At 44.7% G+C, this 11,087-nt stretch overlaps 1 protein-coding gene across 3 annotated transcripts in view; it reads right to left on the reverse strand.

Moving 5' to 3' along the window:
- Pik3cg (phosphatidylinositol-4,5-bisphosphate 3-kinase catalytic subunit gamma) overlaps positions 1 to 10,775 on the reverse strand; it is a 34,506-nt gene extending 23,731 nt beyond the window's left edge. The window contains exons 1-5 of one of the 3 annotated variants that reach the window (XM_021662664.2): positions 10,637 to 10,775; positions 5,955 to 7,961; positions 2,775 to 2,840; positions 2,443 to 2,668; positions 1,039 to 1,142 (exon numbers count right to left, since the gene is read on the reverse strand). In XM_021662664.2, coding sequence (XP_021518339.1) covers positions 1,039 to 1,142; positions 2,443 to 2,668; positions 2,775 to 2,840; positions 5,955 to 7,949 — 2,391 coding nt within the window. In that variant the 5' untranslated portion in view covers positions 7,950 to 7,961; positions 10,637 to 10,775. Of the gene's footprint in view, positions 1 to 1,038; positions 1,143 to 2,442; positions 2,669 to 2,774; positions 2,841 to 5,954; positions 7,962 to 10,280; positions 10,568 to 10,636 lie in introns of those variants that run through there. The other 2 variants (XM_021662665.2, XM_060366838.1) reach the window with 2 other exon arrangements.
- Between the last annotated feature and the right edge of the window lie 312 nt (positions 10,776 to 11,087).

Genomic DNA, 11,087 nt, shown 5'->3' on the forward strand with positions numbered 1-11,087 from the left:
AATAAAGGCCAGAAGAGAGTGACAGAAATTAATAGTCAAGCAATTTCCAAACTTGGTAGAACAGATGCCCACCAGCCCATGGAGCAACATAGCCTGGTACTTAATGCAGGAAACCTGTGCCAACACACGTTGTCATCAATGCACTGAAATCCAGGGAGGAAAGGAACCCGAGAAGAAACAGGGGGAAAAGGATGTGTTATAAATAGAACATCAAAGACAAAGCCAGAGTGTTACCATCAGGATGTAGGCAAGCCAGGAGAAAATGTTACTGCAAAGGAAAAAAGTGGTAAGCTAGGATTCTCTGTCTAGTGAAAATATTGGTCAAAATAAATGCATAGTAAAACATTTTCATCTAAGTAAACTCTGAAAGAATTTATTGCCAACAGCTAGCAAGATAACATGTTAAAGATCAAAGGAAAGTGATATTAGGAGCACACCCAACATAATAATATGTGGGTAAAAGGTTAAAATGGCTTAATCTATTTAGTATAGATATATTTTTGTTTAAAGCAAAAGAAAAAAATACTGTGGGGCTTAAAATACATGCAGAAGAGGTGCCTTAGAGGAGGTATACCTTTGCAAGATTCTTACATGCATACAGAGTGGTTTTGTTAGTGTGGGACTGACACTTAAATCAACAGAAGAGATCAGAGAGCTGAGGCATAGACCCACCTACAATATGGCCAGCTGATATTGACTTGAAGAATTTCTGTTATATTTCCAAAAGAATGGTATAGAAGCACTTATTGATAAAAAACTCAATGAACTTCACACTGTGGACAATTGCTTATGTAAAGAATAAATCAATAAGCTGATTTAAAACACAATGGAAGAGCAACTACCTTCCATTGGGATGTTATATTGGGTATTGGGATTTTGGGTAAGAGTAGCTAAAGAGGGTCTTGACAGGAGCCCCTCTGGAGATGCTCTAGCTTCCTGTGTCTACTGAAGATCCATTGTGAAGACCTAGCTCTATAAAGTATGCTAGACATTTGCAAGACATAAGGAACACACAGAGACACTCCCACTGATACTTACCACCAGGGTACCTGCTTTCAGTCCAGGATCATAGGGAACTCTAAAGCTCTTGGGGAGATACGAATTCTGCAGGTTTTCAAGCTTTTGCTTAAGCTGTGAAATGACTGCAATTATCAAAAGCATACAGGAGTGGAGTAAGTATAAGACATTATCAGTACTATCCCGAGGTCACATTTCCTTAGTTCTCCATGTGTTTCATTTGGGAAATTAGCAGTAGGAAAAGTAATACAGAGCTCTGCCTTTGGGATCTAGCCATTCTGAGTAGGCTAAGTAAGTCAGGATTACTGTGAGCGACTTAACTGTAAATGTTCCCTCACAGGCAGAAGACGTGTTAACACCTGTGGAAAAACCTCCAGTCACAAGGATGTGCTGAGAGTGAGTCTAAGTATTAGCATTGCCATAGCCCTTCCAGCCTGTGAGACTTCCAGCAGCCATCTGGTTTGTGGCGCAGACATTTGAGCACACTCTTAAACAGAGTGGGGTTAGAGTTCTGCAAATTCTCAAAAGAGGAAGTTAGTGTGTGCGCAAAAGATGTGGCAACCTCAAAATTCTCAAGGCAAACACACAGAGTACAGATTGCTGCTTGGATAACAAGCGGGGCCCAGTCCCAATGTAAGATTGTTATTACTAACATTAATAGTTTTGGGGGTAGCATAGTCAATGAACCAGAAAGCAGTCGAAAGGGAAGGTTAGACATTTAAAATATTCAAAAGCTGAAATCAGTTGGCAGAGCCATTAGTGTCTGTTTTAGGCTGTAATGCTTGTTTTACAAAGTGAGTAAAAGATATTCTCTAAGTTCAACCTTCATTCACTTTTTTTTTCATGCCAGAAAGATGTGTCAATGACCACAACTTAAAGTGGTACCAACCCAAACCTTAGAGGAGTGATTAATTTTTCAAGAGCGAAGACAAGAGGTTGAAAATGGCTACAGAGAATAGGTGTGTGTGTGTGTGTGTGTGAAGGTGACATACATTTACCTATTTTTATTATTCTGAGATGCAAATGAATGTATATAATAAAATTTTAAAATCAACCTACCCTCTCAATAATAGTACCTTAAATTTCTGACAATTTGAAATCAGTAGAAACATAGTCAAAGATGGGGGAAATAAGGCTTGGAAATCACTTCTTGTGTGTGGAAATGTTATTGAAAATTACACTTTCCATCCACACATGGTTCTTTAATTTCTCCAAGTTCCATATGCACAACATCATTTTTAAGATCATACATGTTTATGGTCATAAAACATCATGTCTTGTAGAAGAAGAGCTTTAAATCCATTTACTTGAATAAAACAATGTTTTATTGGCTGCCTTTAGCAAAACACAACCTGAATTCCAGAGAGAAGAATCACAATGATTATGGCATTTGGAAAGAGAACTGAGAAAGTGCAGCCACTGTACCTTGGGAACTGACGTCATACTTCTCTGCAGAGAGCGACTTGATATCCAGGGTGACTTTTTGGAACATCTCGATCACTTGGACCTGCTGCGTGAAGTCCTGCAGCATGGCTGTGCCGCAGCCCCTCAGGTATGCCTCCAAGATCACCGCGAACCTCTGCTGATAGTGTCGGGACTGGGCTATCTCACTCCGCAAGAACCAGAACAAGAAGTGGCCAATCCTTTTGTTCTGAGATGGGCACAAGATGGTTAAGATGATGACTAACGCTGTAGGTTTACCGGGCAATTCCTGGTGGCCTAAACTGTTACATTGCTATCAGGGTGGAAATACTTACTCTTAAGGCACGCTTCAGTAGGAACCTGGCCAGCGCACTGTCATGGTATGGTTCGAATTTCACAGCCTAAGGGAGGAGAACATTTGAGTATTTATTTTACTCTGTGGTGGTCAGTCAGGAGCAAGGAAATGGGGAAAAACCATGGTTCAGTGCGTGGGTGGGGGTAATTCCAGCTAAGGTGGTTAAGAATCGCCCTAGTCACTGAAATCCAGTTTCCTGTTTATTAGACACCTGGACACTGGGGACAAGAGGGGCACTTACTTAGCATCCTAGGTCCTAGATGAGGACAAAACTGGGGCTGGGGCCAGACCTCCCGATACACAGTGCTGTGATCTGGGTAATGGCCGAGATGAAGGTGCAAAGGCCTTTGCTCTAAGTTAGAATGACTTGGGTTATCGGAAGTGGAGAGGGAGAGGTAGACCTGGCTATAATAATTCTTTAAAGTGGAACATAAGAGTGGTTGTTTCAAGGCAAATGGGCGGTGGGAACACAGTAGCTACCAGAAGAACATTAATGCAAAGGAGGACCAAATGTGAAGATCCTAAAGCCCTGCCACCTCCCTTTGGGCCACTCCCACCTTCTAACTGTAGGTGAGCAGCAGCCCTGCCCTGCCCCTCTGCGTTGCAGAGCTGTGTGTCAGAACAGCCCTGGTCCTTATGTCTCCACAGACAGAACTTGGTCTTCATAGTAAGGGTTTGATCATTTTCACAGTGTTGGCTCTGGGTTGAATACTGACTTACGTGAAATTACAGCTCTATTACTGAAGAAAGATAACCAATAAAATGAAAAAAAAAAAAAGAACTAAATCTTGGTGGGTGCCTGTATATTTTTCATCTTTTATTTTTCAATAAGCTTAAAATAGCTTATAGTTTTGAAAGCAACAAATATTATTTAATTACCAATGCATATATAAGCTGGAGGGTAGGTAGTGTATATAAGTTTAAAATTCACTATCTCAGACCAGTTTCTTTATAAATAGGAATGGTCTTTCTCTTCAAAGAACAGAAGAAATTTCCAGGCTAGCACATATTTTGGAGCCTGATGTTCACAGCTCTCACTCTGGGCTTCTAGTTTGGTCTGATCTGCACTGAGCTTAATGTTTCAATTCTAGCCCTCCTTTCTAAAGTGCTTCTCTTGGGTGTGGTCAAGTAGGTGCCATAGAACTGCCTCTAAGCCAAGTTCTGAGAATGTGGTTACCCAGTCAACAGAACTCACTTTAAGTGTTTTAAGTTTCTAGCCTTAGAAATGGTCTTTCTTCATGTTTCACTTCTACAACAATGATGCAGATCGCAACCGAGAGACCATTTTAACCAACCCTGAGTCATTTAGTTGGAGCCGAAAACGTTTCAAATCGCTGCACAAATGAATACTACTCTTCAAATTTAAGTCCACAGTCCAATATTAATAAGATCAATTGACATCTTTCACCTAAAAACGTTTTCAAGAAAAACACCATTCATCTTTGAATTCTGCAAAGAATTCTGTTGTTTTACTTTGGAACACAGCAATGAAAACATTGTCAGATCAAATATTCTCTACTCAAACTTTCCTTAAATGCATTAATCAAAACTGACTGTCACCTGACCCCTATTTGCTCATAGTATTCTATGAGCACTTTTCCCAGAAGCCTTTGTCATAATTTCATCATTTGCTACTAAACAGTGTGTGTATGCACGCTTGTGTGTGTGCACTGCAGCAAATCCAAAGCTTTGTCTTTTTACTGAAGAAATTGTTGAACTAAGGAATGAGCACATCTGTGCTATTCAATACCATTTCTACCTCATTTTTTGTTTTGTTTTGTTTTTGTGTTCCTTTCCCTTGTCAAGCAATTCAATGTAAGCTGAGAACTACTAAAGTGAGCAGAACTGTCACTCTTGAACAACCCAGGTAAATCTCAGACATATCACTGACCCCACAGGGCAGCAGGGAGCATCATGGGAACTGAGTGGAACACAGTCTCATGCCTGTTTAAAGAGGGCGGCTGTCAAGATTCTACTCAACACAACCATTTAGCAAAAATAACAATAGCCCATTCTACCCGAGGGTCTATGACCTCCCCAGCCACCGGCGCCATACCAGGGTCAGGGTTACAGCACCAAGCATTACATTTCCTCCTGTGGAACAGGCCTCAAAGCCATCACAGCAACTGTGGTCACCCGCACACAGCCTGTGCAGGCTCGAAGCAGCCAAAGTTCTGCCAAAGATGGGGAGAGGGGGATCTCCAGGCCCCACCTCTTGCTGAGAAGCTATTGGCGGTGGATGGTTGCAAGGAGAGGAAAAATCATTCTCTTCAGAAGATGTGGCCACTGGCAGGGACCCCATGCTCTCACGGATGGTCCTACACCCAGGAACACATGGACAATGCTAATCGGACTTAGTAGTAATTAGGGAAAAGGTGACATCAACTTGAAAGAGAGACATATTAATTAGGCCAAGAAGAGAATTTGAAGGGGGAAGAGTGAGTATATATGATCATATTCCAATGTATACCTGTATAAAAGTCTCAAGAAGAATAAAAAAGAAACTCATTTAAAAGGCATAACATGCTGTTCTATGAATTGTAATAAGCACCGGCAGAGATTAAAAAAATTCTCTAACCTGCATTTTCTTGCTGCTAGATTCATGCAGGATAATTTGGAGTCTGAAAAAGGGATAAAGCCTGGTGTTAGTCAGCCCTTTAATTCTGGTCCATTTCTTTTTTAAGATATGTGGTCTTGGACAGATAACTTGTCTCCTTGTATCTCAGTTTCCATATGTATAAAATGCAAATCCCAATTCTGGTTTGACCACCCTCATAGTTATTAGTGGAATTACACAGTACACAAAGAACATGAAAATCACTGGGGCCTTGGCACAAGGAAGCTTGCAACTAGTTCAATCCATCATTAAAATAATCAGTGAGGACAATGTAATTTCCACTGGGCCAGTTCTCCTAAAATTTGAAGGACAGCACTGGTGTCTTTCAAACGCTGGCAAATGCTCGCTGGCAAACCCGAAAAAAAAAAAAAAAAAAAGTCAATGGAAGCGTTTACTACTTTTTGACTGTGGTTTCACCAGCACTGGGCTGACTGATCATGAAACTGAACAAAGGATAGATGGCATGACTCCTGAATGGGGTATCTGTGCACATGCAAATACATCCTCTGAGAGAGCAGTTCCTGCTACCACCCCCAGCCCTACCTGCACCAGCTGGAGCAGGTAATGTAGGACGTCATCATCCTCCAAGCTCTCCAGTTTCTGAACTGCAATGGCTCTCACGTTTTCATCTGAAAAATTGCAGTCCAGGAGCTGCATGGTTAAACCAACGTCCAAAGCACTTTGATCCCAGATCTCCCTTCTGGCTAACAGCTGGTACGTTTTGGCAACAATTTCTTGCTGTCCCCATTTCACCGAGCTGAACAGCTTAGGGTATGCCTTCGGATGCTTCAGGCTTTCATATCTAAAATGCCAGAGCAATTCTTTGTCCTCTGCCGTGAGGGGGTTAAGTGGGTCCGTGGCTATGATCGCCTCCAATTGCTTTCGAAGCTGATTGGGCATTTCTGCTCGAACCCTATCTCCTTCTGGGTCAGGGGTGGGCTGATGCTTAGGCAGGGCTATCGGGTGACAGTAGTTGTCCAGCAGGATGGAGATGGACATGGAGTTCTCCTTGTCAGGATTGGTTGCAGATGTGAGCTTGTCGGCGTTGAAGCTGCCCTGCTCTTCCGCCTTCCCGGATATCTGCCACATGTGGAGCACATAGTCCCCGTGGCGGAGGAGGAACCGGTGGTCTATTAACAGCAAGTTCACGTAATAGAGAAGCTGGGCTTTGCCCTTGGACTCGGAGCCTGGCGACTCGGCAGAAGCCTTGTTGGACTGGGCTGGAGTTTTGCAGCAGTAGATCTGGAGGTTCAGCAGGGCCCCTCTGGGCAAGTCTTTGATTTTGATGCCGAACTCCAGCCACACATTCCAGAGTACTTCTTCCGTGAAGGGCTTCGGGCTGGTTCTCCGCTGACAAAGGACTTGCTGGCCATGCTGGATGTTTGCTTCCACGAAAACAGTGAGGTCGGTGTTCCGAGGCAGGACAGGGATATCGATGCCTCTGATCTTGACCCTGAACTTCCGGTCACAGTCCCACAGAGACACCGTGAACACGCTCTCGTGGTCCTTGCCGTGGATGGTCAGCTGCTCGTGGTAGCCGGTGACGCCAGTGCAGTCGTCCACGAGCGGCCATTCTTCCTTCCTCACCTCGTCCAGGGCTGGGTCCGGAGGCGTGTCGAGCACCAGGTGGATCTCATCTCCGTTCTTGAGGCACTGCCTCACCCACTGGAAGTTTTTGAGGGGCGTTTCGCCCACCAGGTACTCATCGCGGCCGCAGACCCGCAGCACAAAGTCCTGCTCTCCCTGACTCTCTGGGATATTCATTAGGGACTTCTTCTTGGCCATCTTGGTGAAGAAGCTCTGGAGAATGGTCCCCGGAGTATCATCTGCCGAGACCTTGACGGTTTGACTGGTGGTACCGCGGTGGATGACGATGAAGATGCAGTTGTTGGCGATCTTTTTTGACAGGTAGTCAGGGAGAGGTTTGGACGTCACCCAAGGGTGCATGGCATAGAGTTTGGCATCCCGGCCAGCCACCTCAGCCATGCGGGGCGTGACCAGACGGCGGCGAGTGAACTCCAGCTCGTCGTCATGAACATTGCTGATGTCGGTGACGTCGTAGCCGATCAGGGAGGTGAGCTGCTTCTGGAAAGCAAGGGTCTCCTCGGAAGGGGCGTGTCGCTGTACCACGTGGATCTGGCCGGGGCTCTTGTGCATCATCTTCCAGTAGTGCAGGCAGTCTAGGGTCTGCACCACCTGATACCTGTCGTAGATCTCATACCACTGTCCCTTCTTCTGGTAGAGCAGGAGGAAGTGGTCCGGGCCCAGGCGGTGGTAGAACTCGGCAGCCACGCTGGTTTCCAGCGCGCGCAGCCACACCTGAGCTTTCATCTGCTCCACGTTGCCATGGCCGGCCACGTGCAGCAACGCCGTTTCCGGCGTCTTGCTGATGCGCTGGCTGGTGGGCAGGACAAACTCGATGGGGATGAGCTCCATGGAAGACAGGCTGCCTGCCGCGCTGCGCGGCTTCATCCTCCGGCGCCGGCGAAGGTTGTCCTCTCTCAGAACCACGGGTTGCTCATAGCTCTCCAGCTCCATGCCCTATGTGACCTGGGAGTGGACAAACAGCTTCGTCAGGAGACGCTGTTCCCTGCACGTTCCTGCACCATGACAGGGACAAGGTGTAGCGGGTCGGTGTGAGCCCTAGGCCTACGTGGGACTGGGCATGGGCCAGCCACTTACTACGGACGTGATGTGGCCTACTTAAGCTCTGTTTCTTATATGTCAGCCTGGTTACTTACACCTACAGGGTGGAGGCAAAGTTTACAAATACGGCAGTGTCCCTTTTTTTTTTTTTTGATTGGGTAATGTATACATGGCAGTACATTTTTTTTCTAGGTTTTGTTTGTTTGTTGTTTTTTGGTGTCTCTGTGTGTAAAAAATTGCAAAGCGCTATGGGGTTGGAGAGATGGCTCAGTGGATAAAAGTGCTTGCTGTACAAACATAGTTCCTGAGTTCACATTCCTACCATCCTCATAAGCGTTGCTCACCATGGGCCTGTAACCCCAGTTCTGTGTGTGTGTGTGTGTGTGTGTGTATGTGTGTGTGTGTATGTGTCTGTCCCTGTCTCTCTTTTTCTCCCTGTCTCCCTGTTTCTCTGTCTCTGTCTGTCTGTTTCTCTCTCTTTCTGTGCGTGTGTTGGAAGGGAGGAGAGCAGGGATGGGAGGAATCATGGAGGCTTATTGGCCACCAGCCTAGCTCTAGGTGCAGTGAGAGACCCTGCCTGAAAGGAATAAGGGGGAGTGTGTCTTCTCTGCCCTCTGCAGGTGTGCTTGTGCACCTGCACACGTGTGCACGCATGCGCGCATGCGCACACATACACACACACACACACTCACACATTCACACACGCACTCACACTCACACATTTACACACTCACTCACACACACACACACACTCACACACACACACACTCACACACACTCACACATTCACACACGCACTCACACTCACACATTTACACACTCACACACTCACACACACACACACACACGCACTCACACTCATACATTTACACACTCACACACTCACGCATTCACATAAATTTGTAAAACACTGATCTAGCAGTGTCTGTAATCTACTGGCTCAGAATGCTAGCTGCTTGTTAGTGCCCTGAAACACACAGATGCACAGGATACTGTGCAAGGACACAGTCAGGGACACAGCCCCGGTTTCTGTGCTACAGTGTCAGACCCTGGAGGCCGCTCTGGAAACAAGCCATTGTATTTCCTTTGTTCAGTCTCACGCCTCTCTTGCCCAGACACCCAATCTTGCTTCATGTTCTCTATTTTCAAACTGTCTGAACCCAGAGCCTTCTCCCTACCCAACTTCCTGTCCTTTTTCTTTTCATTTTTTTCTTTCTATATAAGACAGCCAGTCATTTCATTCATAAAACTCAAAAGCAGCAAAGTTGGTAAAGGTTGTAATCAAAGCCACTGGAGACACATAGCATTTTGGATCACGGGATGTGGAGCATTCTGGCTGTCATTGCTTTGTGACGGCAGAGGGTGGACCTCTGAACTTTCCCAACATAACTTTTAGGTAATCTTAACTGAGCGGATTGGTTTGACCTGCCTCTGCTCTAGAGGAGCTATGGTAGAAGGGATGATTTCTCCTCCCTCCACCATCATCTGTTTAGATTCTAAACAATAATTTCATTTCTTTTTGTTCTAATATTTTCATCTCCTTACCAGGAATTTACAAACTTGTTCCCATCATATTACCCACATATAAATATTTGCCCTTTACAGAGCATTTAAGTGTAATGATGCTTCTTCCACTAAGGAGCCCATCAAATAACGACTGAAACTCTCAGAGTGCCAAAACTGAGAAATGATTCATAAAACATTTTGATTTTACTATATAGCATTGCTACATTGGAACTACATTATATTCTAAACCACATTCAAATATTTCAGAAAATATCATTTACTCTCTAACTGATGTTAATGAGATCCATAATTAGTTATTTCATGAAGAACAGTGGAGTATTAATTATATACCCAAAGAAGAGTTTAATTAAAAGACAAGTTTCATTGGATCTCAACTTATGTTCAATTCTTGGGTTAACTTATTTTTAAAGTCGATTCTCCCTCCTCTTAAAATATATTGAAGTTATTCTTAGTAAATAAATGAAACCAACTGTCCCAAACAACTGTCACTGTGTAGTTTAAAGCATTCACTTTGGTTTTTTTGGTACATTATAGAATAACTAACAAAGAAAAGAACCGCAGCTATATCAATACTGACATAAATTTAAAATAAAACATGCCCAAATTTAAGCATACAAATATAACCCAGTGTCTGCCTCAGTGATACCAAAGATTCATTCTATATAGTGATAAAAGGTACGCTGACCAAATACTCACTGGTTCTCCTCATGTCTGGGACTAAGCAGCTCTGTCCTCTTACAAAAACACTTACAAGCATGCGCTTGTAAGGCTACGGAGCCTGCCGGTCATGGGCTCTGCGGCCACCCCCTTCCTCACAAACAAAAGCAGAAAGAACTAATGCACCTGCGAGCCCTTGCCGGAACCTGCGAGCCCTTGCCGGAACCTTGCGGATACACACAGTCTAGGCTGAGCGAGACAATGAAATTCAGACAGTCCCTGGTTGGCTCATCTCGAACCGGCAATTGTTCCAGACAAAAATACTGTAGCTGAGAAGGAAGCGTCACTGTTCGAGTTAGACCGAGCAAAGAGCAAACAACAGAAAGCAGTAGTACCTGAGACAGCCCTGGAGGTGACGCTGCTGAAGGGTCATTTGTTTACTTAACGAAAACAAAACAGATTCAAACCTACCCAGGGCACCTCTCGACTCTTCCGCTTTTCTGGGGGCTCCCTTCATATCCAGATGCAGAGGAAGTGTTGCAGTTACCAGGAAGGAAGTTTTAACCAAGTTGATTATACATGTGATTGCTCATTTTAAAAGTGTCAGAAATGCATTTCCTGCTGAAGCACACGGAGAGCAGAGCAGAGCAGAGCACGACGGAGAGCTGTGTTTACCTCACGGTTTAAGTTAGTTTTTCCAAGATTGTGAGAGACTCAGACAAATGACAGAAATCCAAACCAAGACTACCCCCAAGGCATGAACAAATGAAGCACGCTTGCAGCTAGCTATGAGCAGGAGAAAGGGCTGCACAGGCACACTAGGAGATAACTTGTTGAGAGCTGGGC

Source organism: Meriones unguiculatus, chromosome 1, assembly GCF_030254825.1.
Source record: "Meriones unguiculatus strain TT.TT164.6M chromosome 1, Bangor_MerUng_6.1, whole genome shotgun sequence".
NCBI classification, from domain to species: Eukaryota; Metazoa; Chordata; class Mammalia; order Rodentia; family Muridae; genus Meriones; species Meriones unguiculatus.